A 21,207-nucleotide genomic window follows, 5' to 3' on the forward strand; every position below is an offset into this window, starting at 1 on the left:
TATTAGAAGGTCAGGACTTTTGTGAAACCAAATAATCCATTTTTGGCCAAAATCGATAAAATTGAAAGGTCAGGACTTTTGTGAAACCAAATAATCAGTTTTTGGCCAAAATCGATAAAATTGAAAAGTCAGGACTTTTATGAAATTTTTATTAAAGGTTTGGCCTTTTTACGACATTTGACCTAAAATATACTATAGCAAGTTCATGCTCATGCTCAGTGTTCCTTTGATTTACTTACCAATTATTGAGCAAATGTGTGAATCCGTATAAACATTGAACGTGAACTTCCTATTCAATTTAAAAAATGGAAATCTCTTTTCAATATTTTCAACTTCACCGAATAATATTTCGGACATCAACTATCATGACTAGATTGGTTAGATCAAATAATAAAAGCGTCCCACCTTATACCAATAAATTTTAAATTCGAGTAACTGTAACGTCTAAGAAAAATTCTTTAATTCTCTTAAAAAGCATTCATTCATTTACTAATTATGGTTTTGATCTAGTTATGGTGGAGAACACAACCACCTAAATATGATATTTTCACATACTGAATCTCAATCGATAATAAATTCTAAAGGAACTAATAATCATATCATATTATATCCTTTATTCAAATAGTTTCAACAATGACTATGTATTAGAATGTGAAAAAACTGAATCAAACCGAATAATCAAATTGAATTGATTTAACTTTTAAGTTTGAAAACAAAATTAAAAAAATAATCAACCCGATTAGTGTGACTTAAAATATTTAACTCGTACAAATCTATTTGATTTAGAAAAGATCATTCAATTCAGTTGAAACTCAATGTGTAGCCCTAACTAAAATCTTAGTGACCTTTTTATTGTAGAATGTCTATGGAAGTTAAAATTTTATTGAAATGAAAATTTAAAATGAACAAGAACCATTTTAATTTTTAAACTTGCGATTTGAAGTTCAATAATTCATTTCCAATCATTCTAATCAATTAACATAATACTTGTTTTTATGTTAAGAAATATTCTCTATTTTTAGATCAAATAAAAAAACATTAGGTCATTTCGATCTTTAAACTTATCTGTATTATATAATTTGTCATAAATTAATTTTAAAAATAGAAAATATTATCCTAAATTAATTAAATGATTGAGGGTAATTTATTTAATCCTAAATCATAAATCCAAAAGTCAGATTGATACTTTAATCTCAAATTAAGAGACATAAGCTCAAAAAGATATAAATTATCATCCTATATATATAAATATTTCCTTTTTATATCCTTTATTCCTGCCTTGAGTATAAAATAGTCAACTACATTATTAATTTTATCCATTAATTTATAGTATATCAAATTTATTATGCTGATGATTAAACAAAACTTATTAATGATATAAAAATAACATTCTTTTCTGATCATTAAAAAAAGGGTAATTCCATTCGGCCTGAAATTTTATGGACACAAAATGGCAAGAGGAAATATTACATTTACATGAGTTTATATCGGGTAACAGAAATTGGAGATACTCAAACTATCACTATATTTCATTTTGGTTACCGAATATTGATTTTTTTTTTTATTTTGGTTACTAAACTTTAAAATTATTTCAACCGAGGTTTTTAGGCCAAAAAAATGGCGTAGTAACTGAATTTGATCAAAGGGTCAACGCGCCCCCTAAACTTGTAACACGGGGTCATCTAACCTAATTTATACTTTTTTGAGCAACTAACCGCAAAACTCTTCATTTTTGGGTCAAATAACCCTATAATCTATATTATTATTTCAAAAAATAGATTTAGTATAATTATATCATAACAATTAGGGAAGTATTTAATTACTTTTTACATCCCTCACCTCCGATTTGTATTTTATATGTTTTAAAAATACAATTATGGGGTTATTTGACCCAAAAATTAAAAATTTTGGGGGTAATTTTTCAAAAAAGTATAAATTGGGTTAGATGACCTCGAGTCACAAGTTCAGGGGGCGCGTTGACCCTTTGTTCAACTTAATTTTGTAACCATATTGAAAAAAAAAGTTTTTCATCTAAATTGGAAAAAAAATCAAAATTCGATAACCAAAATGAAATATAGCGATAGTTAAGATATCTCTAGTATCTATCACCTTGAGTTTAGCTATTGAATTCTTCGGTGTAGATTTAATCCTCATTATATTACTATCATTTTTATAGGAAATTTTATATATTAGATCCAATTTTTTATTATTATAGCGAGTTATTCCATCTTTTAAAACTTATATCAAGCATTTCAATCTTTCAATTTTTTAGCATTTTATAGTTTGCAGCCGTCATCGTTTCATATAAAACACTGTCGTTTTGTATATATTTTATACCTTTATATTTGGTGAAAACAATTATAGATTGCAAAATGCCAAAAAATTAAAATGTTGAAATGTGCAATGCAAATTTCAAAGTATGAGATTAAATCGCCAAAAAAAGTACTTTTTTTTTTGCCTTTCTTATATGAGAAAAGCTAACCACTTCATGGAGCATGCCCATGCTATATTATTATCCTGAATTATAATAGTGTAAAGTTGAAATGTAAAATGATATAACGTTAATCAATGTTTAGTCTCAAAACCCCGAGTAATTATTTATAAATAAAAAATTTGATATTTGGAAATTATGCTTTGATAACTTAATTTTATAACAAGTCGTAATGCAAATAATAAACTTGGTAGATTCTTGACATCTAAATGAATTAATAAGAAATTTATATTCATTTAATTAATAGAGTATTTGTATTAAAATTTGATGGTGAATGGTGTATAATATAAACATCTAATACACTAGGCCTAATAAAATTTTATGGCCTCAATCATGAAAATTAAAGGGATCATCTATATAATATCTTTGAAACTTAATTTGACATGTATCTGATTTTTTGATCCTTTTACATCTTATATTTTTTTTTAATTTTAATTTTTTTTTATAATGTCTCAATCGAACAGGGCAATGTCTCGATCGAGACAGGACATGTCTCGATCGAGACAGGTTTTTATAGTGTATTTTTTATAATGTGTTTATAAAGTATTTATAGTATTTTTATGATTCTGTTTTAAAATTAAAACATTTCTCAATCGAGGCATGCATGTTCTCGATCGAGGCATGCATGTTCTCGATCGAGGCATGAGTTAAAAAAAGGACTATTTTTAAAATTATTTTTAAAAATTGGATATCCGGTGAAATTAGCAAAACATAGACAAAAATCTTATAATTAAGTTTTCAAAATAGGGTAGTTTGAAATTATCCCAAAATTAAAATATAAATAGTGAAAATTATAAAATAAAATTAAATATATGACTTTTCAAATTTTGATCTAACAAAGATTAAAAAAAATTAAAATATATATAAAAAATCGAAAGTAAGCAAAATCTAGGCATGAATTTAGCTATATTGGCTCAACGATGAACAAGGTTATGCTGGTATAAGATATTTTGTTTTTATCTTCTGATTAGACCGCCGACCCACTTGATCTGTTGAAAATAATTATTTTTCGATAATCATTTTCAGTTAGATTTTAAAAAAGTTAGATTGTTAAACTTTTAAAATTCTTAGATCTACAAAAATTTGAATCTAACGTCCGAACAATCATTAATTTTTTTTGAATGATCAAATCAACCTATAAACTTAAAAAAAGGAATTATTCAAACACACAATAAAATTTGTATCTGATAAATATTACAGAGATCTATAAAATCAAAGACTAAAAACTACTCCCTTCGTCATAAATTGATAGACACTGTTCTTACTTTTCTTTGTTCGAAATTATAGGCAGTCATTTATTGTTTAAACGATAAAATAACATAGATACCTTATTGATCATAGGTTTAAATGCACCAAAAATCACCAATTTTCACGTGTTTTTGATATTTAACACAATTTTTTAATTTTGGCAAAAAAGTACATGAATTTTTAAAATTTTGCAATTAAGAGCACGTGTGTGTTTCCTTTGAAAAATAGTGCAATTTTACATCCAAAACGGCACCGTTTCAATTTAAAACGGTCTCGTTTTACATCCAAAATGGAGCCCGTGTCTTTAATTGCAAATTTTAAAAGTTCATGTATTTTTTTGCCAAAATTAAAAAATTATATTAAATACCAAAAACACGCAAAAGTTGGTGATTTTTGGTGCATTTAAGCCTTGATTATACTACTAAAAAGAGAGCAAACACCACTAAGAGGCAAAGTCGACATTACATTAAATAATGATAAGTGCGGTATGTTTTTATGAAATTATTTATTTTATATAAATTTACTAAATTTCTTAATATTTGTGTTTGTCCTAAACTGCTGATCAAATTAGGATAATGTGGTGGGTGGATGGAAGATGATTTTCTGATTGAAATCGCATCACCATCTTCTTCCACCCTTTAAAAGATGAAGATGATTTTTTTTAAAGAAGAGTAAAAATTTAGAGAAAGAGCGATACACAATTAATTTCTTATGTCTATTAAAATAGGGTTCATGTAATACCCCAAAATATTTAAGTATTTAATTGGACCACGTGTCCAGTGTTAAGTCGCTAGAGTGGCGATATCAGAAAGATTTCCGAGAGATTAGGATAAATATTAAATTTTAGCAGGACGGACTCGAAAGGATTATTGCGAAAGATTTAATATTATATTTCAGTTCTAGAGTTGGAATTAGAATTGGAAAAGAAAAAAAATATTAAGAAAGTCGCAAAATAAAGTACAGGGACTAAAATGGTAATTTAACCATATAAAACCCGAAGGGATATTATTTCGCCAAGGTCCGCGAAATGTTTTATAGTATATGTGGTAAAAGTTTTGGGTCAATCGGAGACCTTTTAAAATTTGGACGCGGATGCGTTTTGGGCTAAATTGTCGCTTTTGAGAAGTTTAAGGGCTAAAGTGTAAATTAGCCAATTAAGTCTCGAGAATAGTAATTAAAAGATTATTGACGGAAAATAATAATTTTGAGTTAGTATTATTTATATGAATATAAATAATACGAAAGTAATTGAGTTAAAAGAATAATTTAACCATTTGGTTAAATTAGAAAGTTTAAAAGAGAATTGGTTTGAGTTAAAGAAATGAAGGATCAAAGTGGCTAATTAGCCATGATATATTAAGGAAACCAAATGAATTAAGAAAAGAAGAAGAAGGAGCAGAAGGTTACAGAAGAAGGAAATGGCGATCGATACGTTCCGCCGCCGTTTCGCCGTTTCTCGCTCAAATCGCGAGTTCTTTATATCGATTCGTTCAGAATTCGATTCTCTATCATCGGTAAGCTTCAAATCGAGGTAAGCTTGACGTTTTTATTATGAGAATTGATAGATAAGGGTTATTTCGTTTTAACGAATTAAACGAATCGTAATCGCGTTTCTATTGGCGTTTTTGATGATATTTGAGATGGTTATTAATGGAAATCGTGCTAGAATCGATTTTGGACGTTTAAGCACGTCGGAATTGGCCCGGGGAATGAACCCCGGAGCTGCACATCGGCAGCCGTTTGCTGCACGAACGTGCAGTACACGTTCGTGTAGCAGACTGCACGAACGTGCAGCACACGTTCGTGTAGCAGACTGCACGAACGTGCAGCACACGTTCGTGTAGCAGACTGCACGAACGTGCAGCACACGTTCGTGTAGGACACTACACGAACGTGGAGCACACGAACGTGCAGCGTACTGCACGAACGTGCAGTCACGAACGTGCAGTACACTGCTGCACGAACGTGCAGTCCTTCGCCGAGAGGATTCCTGAATTGGGCTTTCTGGGCCCTGACGCGACGCGGAAACTCGATTTCAAACAATTTCAAGTCGTGTCATCAATCGTGATTCGATTGAATATCAAAACGTAGACTAGGACGTTTAAAAGAGAAGTGTGATTAAGAGATTATCAAAGTTAAGAATCGTATTTGAAATACGATTATGTTAACCTAAGTTTATAACTTAGGGTTTTGATACTAAGTCAACGTTTATAAATTAAACGTACAGATTATTCGAATAAGTAGCTGACGTACCGACAAGCTACCAAGCCATTTAGCTGGAGTGGGCACGTGATTGGACAACGCATGGAGCTTACGCTTGCGGGATTATAATAATGCAGTTTTGGATAGCGGTCATTGTGAGTGGCAAATTTACTTTCGTGTATTATATATATAAAGTTATTTTGCATAGATATACATATACTGTTTATACGCATCGCATGTTATATAAATGACTGAAAGGTTATATGCTTTCTTAATTTCTATATACGAGAACTAGTATGCGATCCGAAGAAACTAGCTACCTATTGGGTGTCAATAGGCTGTGTGATCACCAGTATCGAGTCAGTCTAGTATGTTTGCATTGAGAAATGACTTGACACAGCTGGGAGCTGTTGATGAATATGAATTTTACGATTGGGTATATGATTTCGATACGAGAGTGAACTCGGCTACGGTGTAGCCTGGAAGTCCCCGTATCTAGTGGCTGGGCCACCAGCGAGTTGGACTCGCAATTGATATTTACGATTGGGTTGAATGATATATGATTATTCGAGAGATGTGTCGCATGCTAGGATATTAGTTTCGTACGGATCAAATACGTGTTTATATGTTTTATATTATCGTTTTCTTAAGATGCGATGTTATATTTTTATATTAATACTGTTAGTAACTTGCAAGCTCACTCAGTATTTTCCAAAATACTGACCCCCTCACAGTGTTTCCTTTCAGGTTACCGGAGTCGGATCAGACAGACTATCTCCTTTGTGTCGGCAGCCCTTTTGGCTTACACAAAGTGCGAGTTTTTATAGAGCTGCAGTAGTCAGTAGGTGTCAGTATAAGATTTATGATTTAATTTCAAACGGTATTTGAAAAGTAAACTCTGGTATAATTTTATAAATAAGTTGTTTATTAAGATGACGTTTTATCTGTTTGAATTGTGTACCAATTGCCTTAAGAGGAATTGGTTATGTTTGTGATCAGAAACAGGGCGGGGCTGGATATGAGATATCGCTCGGTAAGACCCTGGTTTCTAAGAATTTGTTCGCGAATGTTTTCAGAAAAGAAATACGATGTTTTAATAATTGAATTATATTATTTAAAGAAGATTTCTGATAATGTATTATATATAGTAATATGTTTTAATCGCGAAAAATTTATGACAGTGTTAGGCTTGCTACGGGTTTCGGAGCAACCACTCCCATTCCCTAGCGCCGGTCTTGGCTCAATAAATTGGGTCGTGACAGTTCATTATCCTCAAACTAGGTATCCGACTTTCATAAAGTAATTATAATTTTTTTACAATTTTTTTTACCCAGCGTTTACTCACCGTAAATACACCATAAATATACTATAAAAGCAATATAAATACATGGTAATTACACCATAAAAACACCAACAAAAATAAAAAACACACCAGAAAGGATGTTTTTAAAATTAAAAATATAATTTGAAAAATAAAAAAATATGCGATGTAATTATTTTTAAAACGTGGGTACTGCTGTAATTAAAGTTTTAGAAAAGATGCCTTCAAAATTTTTCTCAAAAATTTAAACAATCTATCTATATCATCCTTGTTAAATGTATTTAAAATAAAAAATAAAAATAGATGAATAATTCAATTCTTTTTTCAAAAAGTAATAGTATAACATAAACTAATTTTTTAAAAGTTAATAAAAATAAAATATTGCTCTCTCTACTCCACAATGATAAATTATTTGGCGAAACACAATTATTATTATTTAAATGTTTTAGATATATATAAATAACATATTAGTAATTTATTTTTTATTAGGGTATTTTATGGTAAAATAGGAAACAAAAATTTTCATTTGAGGATACAAATACAATTTACTAAGGATATATGATTGTTAATTTTTTTTTTTGTAATTTTTTTTTGTCAAAAATAAAGTTGATTCATAACGTTGAAACTAAAAATAATAAAATTGCATATCAATTAGAGATGAATGCAATATTTATTTTCATATTTTCTTTTATTTTTGTTTAAAATATTTAATATTATGCATTAAAAGATATAGAAATTTAATAAGTTTTTATTTCTAAAAGATATTTTAAACCGAATTAAATTAAAATATTTATTTTTTAAATTAATTAAAAAATTTAAACTAAATTGAACTTGTTGGTTTAGTCAAATTTTCAATTTGATTACATTAGATTATTTTATGTTAAATCTAAAAAAATTTAGGTTAGAAATCAAATTAAATTAAAAATTTATTTTATTAATATTACATCGAGTCAAATTAGATTTGGTTCTTACACACACCCGTGCTTACTTTTATTGTTACACTATTTTATCGAACTAAACAACATGTAAAAAAGTATAGTCTATGTTTAATTACTTCTTATATTATTTTTGAATTAAATTATTATAACACCCACATACATATTATAATTCAAAGTTTAATGACTTATTATTATAACACCCACATACATATTATAATTCAAAGTTTAATAACTTATGTTTGAAAATCAAACAAACATTTTTAATTTCAGTAATAATTAGAAATTTCTGTTAATTTCTTCAATGGTTTAATACTCATATTTAAATTATTTGATACCTCAATTTCATTTCCGTTAAAAAAAAATAAAGAAAGTATTATTTTTTTAATTTTTTGAATTCAAGAAAGTTTTATCATAATTACCCTTCTCACATTTCTGTTAAGAAAATGGAGATATGTTTTTTCAGTCACCAAAATAAGATTACTATACTGTTTAGAAACTTAGATTTTATTTTTTTTTCTAGTGAAGAAGGAGCATATTTGCTTTTGTGCTGTGTGGGAATATTAAAACTTTATTTTTCTTCCAAATTTAACACCACTCCGTGTTGTTTATATCTTGCTCTCCCCAGTTCCAGATTCCAACACTCAAACCTCATCTGTAAGTTCTTTAATCACACTTCTTTTTTTATTTTCTTTGCTTTAATGTTGTAATAATTGAATAAATATTTAGCTTCTTTTATATAATTTCCAAAAAAAAAAACAAGAAAATCTAGTGATTGTGTTACTTTTGCTTGTTTGTTGTTTTTTTTTGCTTATTTTAATTTAAATTATTAACATCTGGTGTATCAAAATATGTAGTAGTGTGAAGTTAATCTGTTTGCATATGTTTTAGACAAAGTTTTTGTTTTTAAAGGTCTAAAATTTTAGTTTTTTTGTCAAAATCATTTAATTGTGTTAATTTTGCAGGGTTTGTATTGGAATTGAAGAGGAAACTTTGAGTCTTTTTGTTGTGGTTGTAATGGGGAAGGGTTCAAAGATGAATTGCAAGTCAGCATCTCATAAGCTATTTAAAGACAAGGCAAAGAACCGTGTAGATGATCTGCAAGGGATGTTCTTGGATCTGCAGTTTGCTCGGAAAGAAAGCCGAAATGTCGACGTGGCTGTTCTCGAAGAGCAAGTTCATCAGATGCTTAAAGAGTGGAAATCTGAGCTCAATGAGCCCTCTCCAGCTTCTTCTTTGCAGCAAGTTAGAATTGACTATATTTTAAAAATCCCATTTTGACTACATGTATATTACTGTAACTTTACGTGCGTGTCTATGTCAAAATATGTTCATGAGCATGTTGTATTTCGAAATGACTGAGTTTGTTATCGTAATTCATGGGTTATATAGCTTTTGTGAGTTAAAAGTTGTAATCTGGGACTATGTTTTTTGCGGGGTTATTGCAGGGTGCGAGTCTTGGATCGTTCTCGTCGGATATATGTAGGTTGCTGCAACTTTGTGAGGAGGAAGATGATGCCACTAGTGTGTTAGCTGCACCTAAGCCCGAGCCTAATGATCAAAGTTTGCAAGCTGGGAATAACGTGGTCTTTCAGGAGGTGGGTCTTGTATTCTTGTTCTTTGTCCTGTTTTCTTATGTGTTGTCTCGTTATAATGCTGATAAGTATTAATTTAAGTTTGCTTCGGAGTTTTTTTTCTTTTGATTGTGCAAGTGTTGGTTTTTTGGAGCAGGCAAAGTTGAATTTTGTTACTCTGTTCTTAGATGTCGGGATGTGATTACATGCTAGTATGCGATGTGTCATATACTAAATATGTCAGTATGAATACTTGCTTCCTTGATGATTATAGAACCGATGAATGGAGGAGGTGAAGCAGATAAAATTTGAGCATGTGAATGGTTTAAATTAGGACATGGCAATGAAAAGGATAAACCGACTTTTATTTATATCAGTCATTTCTATGGAATATCCTGAGCTAGACCTCAGTTTAAATTCTTGGATTGAATATATAACCTGACAATAATACTGTAGTTGGTACTTGGTAGTTAATAATTTACTGCAATAGCACAATGGGGAAGTCCTTCAGCATGGATGCCATGTTTGTGATTCTGCGGTAGCTTGCCTGCTATGTGCAATGCTTGACTGTATGAACCGATTATAGTGTCGTGCAAAATTTGATGATTTGGGTAGCACTTAGATGGTGTAGAAGATAAGGGATATACACAATGTTTAGGTCATGCAATATCTTTTAACCTTAAATATACCAATGTAATTTTATACTGTCTTAAAGGAGAAGACTGGAGTTCCTCGTTTCGATATCATTCTTCTTCAAAACAATAAAAACTACATTGGTATATTTAAGGTTAAAAAGATATTGCAGGACCTCAACATCATTTCCAGATTGTTTTTTTGAACTGATCTCAAGATTGTTTATTTACTATTATGTCTGAAATGTGTCTTGGTTTAGCGTGCGAAAAAATTTTCAGTTGACGTGTCTTGCTGTCCTAATGATTGCAAGATCCAAATTATTTAAAATCATTCTATGCCTGCTACACGTATGTTATTTTATTTTTAATTGGTTTAATAATTTAGATAGTTTAAAATTTATACATGAGCCATTAAATTTGTAAGATTTTTGAAATGCTTGAATTGTTTTCTAAATGTGCAATTTAATTATTTCCTTCACCTCAAAATTCTGGTTTTACTATGTGTTAGGGATATGGCGTGAATCCTGGACAACAAAATCACAGCTTCCCGTTTGTTGATCAATGCAAAGAGTCTCCTTCTGGGGTTCATGGCATGGTAGTCAACAACTTAGAAGGATCTTTACACTCGGAACTCCATCATTTTGATTCTCAAAACTATGAATCAAACTTCTATGCTGGATTTAACAGCGCGGATCTTTGTACCGAGGATGGTCTACCTCATGTTTCAAGCTATTTGCCAAGCATTTGTCCTCCACCTTCTGCTTTCTTAGGCCCAAAATGTGCACTTTGGGACTGTCCGAGGCCAGGTCAGGGAGGGGTAGACTGGTGTCAAGACTATTGCAGTAGTTTTCACCATGCTTTGGCATTAAATGAAGGGCCACCTGGAATGAATCCTGTTTTAAGACCTGGGGGCATTGGCTTGAAAGATGGTCTGCTCTTTGCTGCTCTAAGCGCCAAGGCACAAGGGAAAGATGTTGGTATCCCCGAATGCGAGGGAGCTGCGACTGCAAAGTCTCCATGGAATGCACCAGGTAAGCTAATTGTTGACCTTTGCGAATAATCTACAATTTTTTTTCTCATTTTTCTTTATTTCAGAAAGCATATTCTCCAATATTATATAATATTTGGTTTGAATTTTGTCTGTTTTGTGATTACAGAGCTCTTTGATCTTTCGGTTCTTGAGGGTGAGATTATCAGGGAATGGCTATTTTTTGATAAGCCGCGTAGAGCATTTGAGAGTGGAAATAGAAAGCAAAGGTCATTGCCTGATTATAGCGGACGTGGTTGGCACGAGTCAAGGAAGCAAGTGATGAACGAATTTGGAGGGCTTAAGAGATCGTATTATATGGATCCACAGCCACTAAACACTTTCGAGTGGCATCTTTACGAATACGAGATAAATAAATGTGACGCTTGTGCTTTGTATAGATTGGAATTGAAAGCTGTCGATGGAAAAAAGGGGGCCAAGGGTAAATTATCGAACGAGTCAGTTGCTGACCTGCAGAAGCAAATGGGAAGACTCACCGCCGAGTTTCCCTCTGATAACAAGCGATCAATTAAAGGAAGAACAAAGATGAGTACTAAGATGGGCGTAGAAAATGTGTATTCAGCTCCAAATCTAGTGACCCCAACAAATGAAACGTACGAGTACGAGCTAGGGCCGCCATACAACTATCTTGTGGAGAATCTAGGCGACTATTACGTAAACTAACGGAAGGATATATAGGTAAACAAGCACAAGCATTCTATCTTACTATTGATGGTTGCTTTAGTAGTAGTATTGATGCTGGAGCATATTCTAACCCAAAAATGAACAAAAATGGTTGTTTTTCATCAACCATTTTGTTGACTGGTATGGTATTAAACATTAGAAATCAATTAAAGTCACCACAATAGAAAGTGGTGGCTGCAAAATAATTTACTGACATATTTTTGGGGTTCTAAGACATTATACTAATTATGTCTCCAATATGTTGCAAATGGGAGATATGATCTTCCTTAGGTACAATTTCATTTCTTTAGACGATCCTCTGAGTCAGCTCGCTCAGTAATCTGTAAATACTTATTATATCAAATTTAGCACATCTTGTTTGCATTTTTCTTTCGGTAAGTTGGACGTCTGATGTTATTTGACCACCTTTTTTAATCTAATGACAAAAATAATCAAGTTGATATGTACGAGGGTTAAATGTTTTGTGCGGTTATCTAACTATAGGTCTTTTATATAATGACTATCATTATTTTATTTGTTATAGGAGTATTTTGTAAACTAAGTTCTTATGTTATATTAGCGCTAGATTATTGTAGCTAATCAATTAAAAATTGCTTATGCGACAACAAATGAAACGATGGTAGCCATCGACGAGGGTAGGCCTGAGAAGATGAATGGTAGATAATTGGCTACCTGGATCTACCACAGACCATTGGTTTTCTACTATCAAATTCATAGTGATATTTAGTAGTAGGTGCCACCTACTAATTTGCTGTTTCATCGTACACATTGCACAAGTTGTACACATTAATTTGTCAGTTTGGCTGTTGCAGGAACAAAGTCAGCAATAAATTAACTGTCCTAAACAGTAGAGCATTTATGTAAACGATAAAAAGTAGAGGGAAGGGACCAATAATTTATTTTGTTCTGTTGAACTCTTATATTTATACATGTAGTAGGTTTTGCAGTTCAAAAGACAAAAAACACTAAAATTTCTAAGGTTTCAGAATTCTAACATTTTCATGGAAGACAAAAGCCTTCACATAGTAATGTATCCATGGTTTGCCTTTGGCCACATCACCACATTTCTCCATCTCTCAAACAAACTTGCAGAAAGAGGCCACAGAATTTCATTTCTCTTGCCATCAAAAGCCATATCAAAAATTAACCATTTCAATCTCCATCAGCATCTCATAACCTTCATCCCCATTGCTCTGCCACGAGTTGACGGTCTACCTCCGACCGCGGAAACAACAGCAGATATTTCTTTTTCGCTTCATAATCTTTTGATGACCGCCATGGATCTCACAGAGCCTGTCGTTGAGGCTCATCTCATTAACCTGAAACCTGATTTCGTCTTCTTTGATTTCACTTGCTGGTTACCAGCTTTGTCGCGAAAGCTTGGCGTTAAATCGTTGCTTTATTGTATAATTAGTCCTGCTAGTGTTGGTTATTTGCTTAGTCCTGAAAGAAAATTGCTCGAGAAAACTCTGATGCCTGCTGATCTGATGGAGCCTCCACTGAATTTCCCTCCGTCGTCGATCAAGCTACACGCACATGAAGCTCGAGAATTGGTTACTGTCACAGAACCATACGGCAGTAACATTTCATTCCTGGAACGTCAATTGCGTTCCTTGAGCGAGTGTGATGCTATTGGTTTTAAAACATGTATAGAGATGGAAGGACCTTATTGTCATTATGTTGAGCAGCAATTCGGTAAGCCGGTGATTCTGGCAGGTCCTGTAGTGCCAGATTCACCACCTTCAGTATTAGACGAACAGATCGCCAAGATTCTGGATAATTACGAAGCAGGAAGTGTGGTGTTTTGTGCTTTTGGGAGTGAGTATATTCTTGAGAAAGATCAGTTTCAAGAGTTACTATTGGGTTTTGAGTTGACAGGTTTGCCCTTTCTGGCTGCCCTGAAACCACCATTCGGGGCTGAAGAGACAATCGAGTCAGCTTTACCCGCAGGTTTTCAAGAGAGTCAAAGGAAAAGGATTTGTTTATGGCGGTTGGATTCAGCAGCTGCTGATCTTGAAACACCCGTCTGTCGGGTGTTTCGTGACGCATTGCGGTTCAGGGTCTTTATCGGAGGCAATGGTGAATACATGCCAATTGGTACTTCTGCCTAATGTAGGAGATCGAATAATCAACGCGAGGTTGATGAGTGGAGATCTGAAAGTTGGCGTTGAAGTTGTTAAAGGGGAAGATGGATTGTTCACGAGAGATGGCATTTGCAAGGCGATAAAAGCTGTGATGGATGACGATAGTGAGATCGGAAAAGAGGTGAGGACAAACCATAACAAGTGGAGAGACTTATTGTTGAGCAATGACCTTGAAAGCTCTTATATTGATGCTTTTGTCAATAAGTTGCATGCAAGCTTTCGCGATAAAGCTGGTAAGCAGTAAGTGAAATCAAAGAAGATGATATCAGGTTTTAGGTTAATGAGATGAGCTTCGACGGCGGGCTCTGTGAGATCCATGGCGGTCATTAAAAGATTATGAATTGTGTGACAAAAGCATCAATATAAGTGCTTTCTAGGCCATTGCTCAACAAAAAGTCTCTCCACTTGTTATGGTTTGTCCTCGCCTCTTTACCGACCTCACTATCATCATCCATCATAGCTTTCACCGCCTTGCAAACACCATCTCTCGTGAACAAATCATCAATGCGCGGTTGATGGGTGGAGATTTGAAAGTTGGCCTTGAAGTCGAGAAAGGTGAAGATGGACTGTTCACGAGAGATGGCGTTTGCAAGGCGGTGAAAGCTGTGATGGACGATGATAGTGAGGTTGGCAAAGAGGCAATGAGAAACCATAACAAGTGGAAAGACTTTTTGTTGAGCAATGGCCTTGAAAGCACTTATAGTGATGCTTTTGTCAATAAGTTGCATGCATGCTTAGGTTAATTTAGAGATGAAAATAAATAATTTATGTTTTATCAAGAATGTTCACATTGAAATTTTCAGTCAATAAGTGTTATTATCTTGAAAATAAACAAAATGTGATACTAATGAGGCTATTTAACGAAGTTTTATGAATCATGACAATTAAAATGATGACATCAATATAAATTTTATTGCTATGGAAGGTTAAGCACCAAACAATAACATTTATTTGCTACCGAAGGTTTTACACTATCCAGTTTATGACGACATTTGAGCTCACCGAAAAGTTTCTTAACCAGTCTTACAAACATACCTGATATTTATCTGCATCTCCTGATTCAGCCCAGGGCTACAATACTATATATTAGAAGCTTGAAAAAGCTAAAACAAGACCAGCTACTCAACTCGAATACAGGTACCGCAACTTGGCTAGGAACTCGAATCTTGGCTGGAAAGCTTGCCTTCATGCACCGTCATCATCGACAGTGTCAACTGTCAACGCGCTTGCAGTCATCAATCCATTCACTGTATCTGCAATTTGAACATTAAGATGAGTGTGACAGAGAAAAGAAGAGAAAGAATGAGATCATTTATCTCATTTATCGTTCTGCAAGTGTTGAACTTACATGTCTATTGCTTCGGTTAAAACTGCCAAAGCACGAATAGATACTCCAGAAGTTCACCACCAACTGAAATCACACTAGGCCAAATCCGTTCAGTATGAGCGGGTTTGGATTACGGTTACCATATACATTTGAACCCCAGATATACCCCTTTTCACACATGAAGTGAAGAAATGAAAATAAAAAAAGAACAGCTCAAACACATAAAGATGCTTACTATGAACAAAGTAGTTGCATACACCATGTGCATTAATACATTAACTGGCCTAAATATCAGAACATCTGTCTTACAACATACCCGCCGTGATTGTAGTGCTGAAACTCTCTTGGCTAGCACATACAGCTTCACCAATTAAGTTCTTCATATGCATATCACTGAAACCAGAATGATTCATGAAATTCATAAACATCTTATTAATAAGACAGTATCATAAATTGGTTGCTTTTCATTAACCATTTTGTTGACTGGTATGGTATTGAACATTAGAAATCAATTCAAATCCACCCCAATAGAAAGTGGTTGCTGCAAAATAATTTACTGACATATTTTTGGGGTTTCAAGACATTATACTAATTATATCTCCAATATGTTGCAAATGGGAGATATGATCTTCCTTAGGTACAGTTTCATTTCGTAACGTGTGAGACGCGTTACTGATGCGTTTTGACAGCTGTTATTTAGTGGTTGGCTAGAAAATGTGAACTTTTCCCTTATTTTGTCATGAATGTAAAGAATTTGTGTTTCGGCTATTTGAGTAATATTTTGGAATATTTTTGTTTTTGTCTCAAGATTATTATAGCAATTCAAGTAATACATTGTTTTTGTGACCACAAAAATGTTGAACAACCACATAAATTTTTATTGCCATATACGTAAACTTTAACTCAAGTTGCTATAGCAATGTTCGGTCATAAAATAAAATGAAAATTTAATTACTAACGTATGGTAGACAATTGGCTACCTGGATCTGCCGCTAACCATTGGTTCTCTACTACCAAATTCATAGAGATATTGAGTAGGTGTCACCTACTAATTTGCTGTTTCATTGTAAAAATTGCATAAAAAGTTGTTATACACATTAATATGTCAGTGCAACTGTTGCAGCAATAAATTCAGCAATAAATTAACTGTCCTAAATAGCAGAGCATTTGTGTAACATGCTAAAAAGTATAGGGACTGTCGGTGCAAATTACCCACAATGAACTGTTATATTTATACATGTAGAGACTTTGCAGTGGGAGGCTCAGGCTACAAACCAAAATTTATAGGGTTTCAGAATTCTAACATTTTCCAGTTCAGAATGTCTGAGAAAAGGTTTCACATAGTAATGTATCCATGGTTTGCCTTAGGCCACGTCACCTCATTTCTTCATCTTTCAAACAAACTTGCAGAGAGAGGCCACAGAATTTCATTTCTGTTGCCACCAAAAGCCATTTCAAAGTGTCAACCTCTGAATCTTTATGGAGATTTCATAAGTTTCGTCCCTGTTATGGTACCACGTGTCGACGGCCTACCTCCCGACGCTGAAACAACAGCAGACATTCCTTTTCAACTTCATAACCTTTTGATGACCGCCATGGATCTCACAGAGCCCGTCGTCGAAGCTCATCTCATTAACCTGAAACCTGATTTCGTCTTCTTTGATTTCACTTACTGGTTACCAGCTTTGTCGCTAAAGCTTGGCATTAAATCTTTACTTTATTGTACTATTAGTCCTGCTGCAGTTGGTTACTTGCTTAGTCCTGAAAGAAAATTGCTTGAGAAAACTTTGATGCCCGCTGATCTGATGGAGCCTCCGCTGAATTTCCCTCAGTCGTCGATCAAGCTACGCGCTCATGAAGCTCGAGAATTGGCTACTGTCACTAAACCATACGGCAGAAACATTTCATTCCTGGAACGTCAATTGCGTTCCTTGAGCGAGTGTGATGCTATCGGTTTTAAAACATGTATAGAGATGGAAGGACCTTATTGTCATTATGTTGAGCAACAATTCGGCAAGCCGGTGATTCTGGCAGGTCCTGTAGTGCCGGAATCACCAACTTCAGTGCTAGATGAAGAGATCTCCAAGATTTTGGATAATCACGAAGCAGGAAGTGTGGTGTTTTGTGCTTTTGGCAGTGAGTGTATTCTCAAGAAAGATCAGTTTCAAGAATTACTATTGGGTCTCGAGCTCACAGGTTTGCCCTTTCTAGCGGCCCTGAAACCACCGATCGGGGCTAAAGGAACAATTGAGTCGGCTTTACCAACAGGTGTTCAAGAGAGAGTGAAAGGAAAAGGATATATTTACGACAATTGGATTCAGCAGCTGCTGATTTTGAAGCACCCGGCTGTCGGGTGTTTCGTGACGCATTGTGGTTCTGGGTCTTTATCAGAGGCAATGGTGAATACATGCCAATTAGTACTCCTGCCGAATGTAGGAGATCAAATCATCAACGCGCGGTTGATGGGTGGAGATTTGAAAGTTGGCGTTGAAGTCGAAAAAAGTGAAGATGGATTGTTCACGAGAGATGGCATTTGCAAGGCGGTGAAAGCTGTGATGGACGATGATAGTGAGGTCGGTAAAGAGGCAAGGAGAAACCATAACAAGTGGAAAGACTTTTTGTTGAGCAATGGCCTTGAAAGCACTTATATTGATGCTTTTGTCAATAAGTTGCATGCATGCTTAGGTTGATTTCGAGATGATGATAAACAATTTATGTTTTATCAAGAATATTCACATTGAAATTTTCATTCAATGGCCTTGAAAGCACTTATATTGATGCTTTTGTCAATAAGTTGCATGCATGCTTAGGTTGATTTCGAGATGATAATAAATAATTTATGTTTTATCAAGAATGTTCATTGAAATTTTAATTCGATAAGTGTTATTATCTTGAAAATAAACAAAATGTGTTACTAATGACTATGAGGCTATTTAACAAAGTTTTATGATTTATGAGAGTTAAAATGATTACATCCATATAAATTTTATTGCTATTGAAGATTTAGCACCAAACAATATACATTTATTTGCTACCGAAGGTTTTAAACCATCCAATATAAGGTTTAACACTATCTCGTTTATGACGACATTTGAGCTCACCAAGAAATTTCTTAACCAGTCTTACAAACATACCTGATATTTATCTGCACCTCATGATTCTGCCCAGGGCTACAATACTATATATTACAAGCTCGAAAAAGCTAAAACAATACCAGCTAATCAATTCGAATACTGGCACAGCAATCTTGGCTAGGAACTAGAATCTTGGCTCGAAAGCTTGCCTTCATGCACCGTCATCGTCAACAGTGTTAACCCGCTCGCACTCATCAATCCATTCACTGTATCTGCAATTCCAACATTAAGGTCAATGCAATGGACAAAAAGAGAGAAGGAGATCATGAATCATTCTGCAATTGTTGCACTTACATGTCTATTGCTTCAGTTAAAGCTGCCAAAATAAACGAGAAAAAGATAAATCAGTAAAAATACTCTTTATAAAATCACTAACAATCTTAAAAGCAAGAATATATACTCAATAACTTCTTCCATTTACATCATCAACTGAAATCACATAAGGCCAAACCCGTTCAGTATGTGCATGCAGGATTTGTAGTAATATAAAAGTACCCCTCTACACACATGAAGTGAAGAAATAATAATAAAAGAGAAGAAGCAAATCGGCCGTCACCTTCATCCAACAGCCATACAGCCTATGACAAGAATATTCAACTCACACAGTCTAACTATCACACATAAAGATCGTACTATGATAAAGCATTTGCAATGATAAAGTACAGAATGTGCATTAATAATTTAATACAATAACAGGCCTAAAGGGCAGAGAATTTTTCTTGGAACATACCTGTGATGGTAGTGCTGAAGCTCTCTTGGCATATAGCACATACAGCTTCACCAATTAAGTTCTTCATATCACTGAAACCAGAAACATGCTAAAAGTGATTAAACAGCAAAATGATTCATGAAATTCGTAAACATCTTATTTAAGTATTTAAGAAAATATTCATAGATTATCTCATTTTAATAACCAAATGATTCTCCATGACAAATTAAACACTAATAAAAACTAAAATCGATATTAGCTCGTATTTTTCCTTCTCTATTCCTCAGCAATTGGTTTTATAAGTGTAAAACAACAACAAGAAAGCAAGAGGAAGATTCATTCAATTGACTAGATTAAAATCACAAGCAACAGGCTCAGCAACCCATAGATTATCAAAAAGGCTCTACCCTGAGCATCAACCACAACAAACCAAAACTTTTAATTGCTTAGGCTCACAATCCAAACAATTTAATCAAAACCACTGCTTACATTCTGCATTCAACACTTGTTCCATGGTTACAGAAGGGACAGCTAAAGACAGTGTCAAGCTTGTCCATTCTCTTCTTAGGAGGAGGCTTCGCTCTCGACTTCCTCTTACCCATAGCTCAAAATCCTGCAATATCAATAACAAAAATTAATAGCTTATAAAAAAAGAAAAAAATAATCACAAGCTCCCACATTTGCTGAGGCATATCATAAGCTCAACCAAATCTGCTTATAAACAACCCAAAACATAAGACACTTTCTCCGATTAAAACCGAACCCACCATTGCACTCGACAATTCCTCTCTCCTCGAAGAGTGAACAAACAAGCACACATGCCCTAACCTTGTGCTCAAATATTTTAATTAATCAAATCCAGTTATCAAAGATCGACCTAGACCTTCCAATTAAAATTGAGGGACAATGCCCCCTAACTTAAGTAGGTCTACCAGCAAAGCAAGTGGTACTTAATTGGGCAGTTTGGCAGTGGGCGGGTTGGTTTCGTGCAACTGAATTGATCATAGTTTCAATTTTTCTTTCTTGAGTCATATACTTATAGCATCATCTCTATCAAGCCCGTTTATACATCGTTATAGAATTTGAAATTCTTTATTTCGCTACCATACAGATTCACCCTATAGCTAAAGCTGACTTCAACAATAGTTTTATTATCTTCACAGATCATGTTTAATTATGCAATAATCTCAAAGACCCCCAAAAATATCAAATTAATCATTAAACTGCAATTATCTTTCATTATATGTCATAAATCAAACAGGAACCATTTCTGCCGAAATTAAGCCCTAAATTTAGTATAACGAAATCACAATTCAATCAAGAAAATAAATTCTTGAACTAATGCTCAACTTAAATTCAAGAATTACAATTCATAATTTCACCACAAAAATAAACCTAAAATATAAATTACTTAAAAATCGATCAGAACAAGAATTTAAAAGTTCGCAAATTACTTGAGAAAAAATACCCAAAAAAACCACACAATGTAAAAGAAAAAAAACTTAATCAGCCGAAATATTTGATAAGACACAATGATCAACCTCAAGAAATTATGATAAAAGGAACCAATTTGAACTTACCTTAGAAATTCTGCAAAATTGAAATTGAAACCCTAACTTTTCAATTATTGAGAGACTCGCAATAACAAGTAAAAAGTTATGGCGGTTGGTAATTTCGCAATATATACGTACTTAGCGAGGGTATTTTAGGATAACATTTAATTTTTCTGAGCCCATTTACGGCCCAATTATTCAACTT

At 33.5% G+C, this 21,207-nt stretch overlaps 3 protein-coding genes and 1 pseudogene across 3 annotated transcripts; 3 read left to right on the plus strand and 1 right to left on the minus strand.

Annotated features, from left to right (window-relative positions):
- The first annotated feature begins 8,671 nt into the window (after positions 1-8,671).
- On the plus strand, positions 8,672-12,498 carry LOC126664446 (transcription factor VOZ1). Its single transcript, XM_050356837.2, has 5 exons — positions 8,672-8,854; positions 9,163-9,442; positions 9,646-9,795; positions 10,912-11,434; positions 11,561-12,498. Exons 2-5 carry the CDS (start codon positions 9,215-9,217, stop codon positions 12,112-12,114), a joined length of 1,455 nt encoding a protein of 484 aa, XP_050212794.1. The 5' UTR covers positions 8,672-8,854; positions 9,163-9,214; the 3' UTR covers positions 12,115-12,498.
- Positions 12,499-12,604: 106 nt separating this feature from the next.
- LOC126664447 (cyanidin 3-O-galactoside 2''-O-xylosyltransferase FGGT1-like) lies at positions 12,605-15,061 on the plus strand (annotated as a pseudogene).
- A 1,747-nt stretch (positions 15,062-16,808) lies between these two features.
- On the plus strand, positions 16,809-18,378 carry LOC126664445 (cyanidin 3-O-galactoside 2''-O-xylosyltransferase FGGT1-like). Its single transcript, XM_050356836.1, has one exon. It carries the CDS (start codon positions 16,824-16,826, stop codon positions 18,294-18,296), a length of 1,473 nt encoding a protein of 490 aa, XP_050212793.1. The 5' UTR covers positions 16,809-16,823; the 3' UTR covers positions 18,297-18,378.
- A 230-nt stretch (positions 18,379-18,608) lies between these two features.
- LOC126664449 (transcription elongation factor 1 homolog) lies at positions 18,609-21,172 on the minus strand. Its single transcript, XM_050356840.2, has 5 exons — positions 21,030-21,172; positions 19,939-20,062; positions 19,471-19,541; positions 19,035-19,056; positions 18,609-18,952 (listed from the first exon to the last, which is right to left on the minus strand). The coding sequence occupies exons 2-5, from the start codon at positions 20,049-20,051 to the stop codon at positions 18,892-18,894; spliced, it is 267 nt and encodes an 88-aa protein (XP_050212797.1). The 5' UTR covers positions 20,052-20,062; positions 21,030-21,172; the 3' UTR covers positions 18,609-18,891.
- Positions 21,173-21,207: the final 35 nt, after the last annotated feature.

This window comes from Mercurialis annua, linkage group LG1-X, assembly GCF_937616625.2.
Source record: "Mercurialis annua linkage group LG1-X, ddMerAnnu1.2, whole genome shotgun sequence".
Classification (NCBI taxonomy): Eukaryota; Viridiplantae; Streptophyta; class Magnoliopsida; order Malpighiales; family Euphorbiaceae; genus Mercurialis; species Mercurialis annua.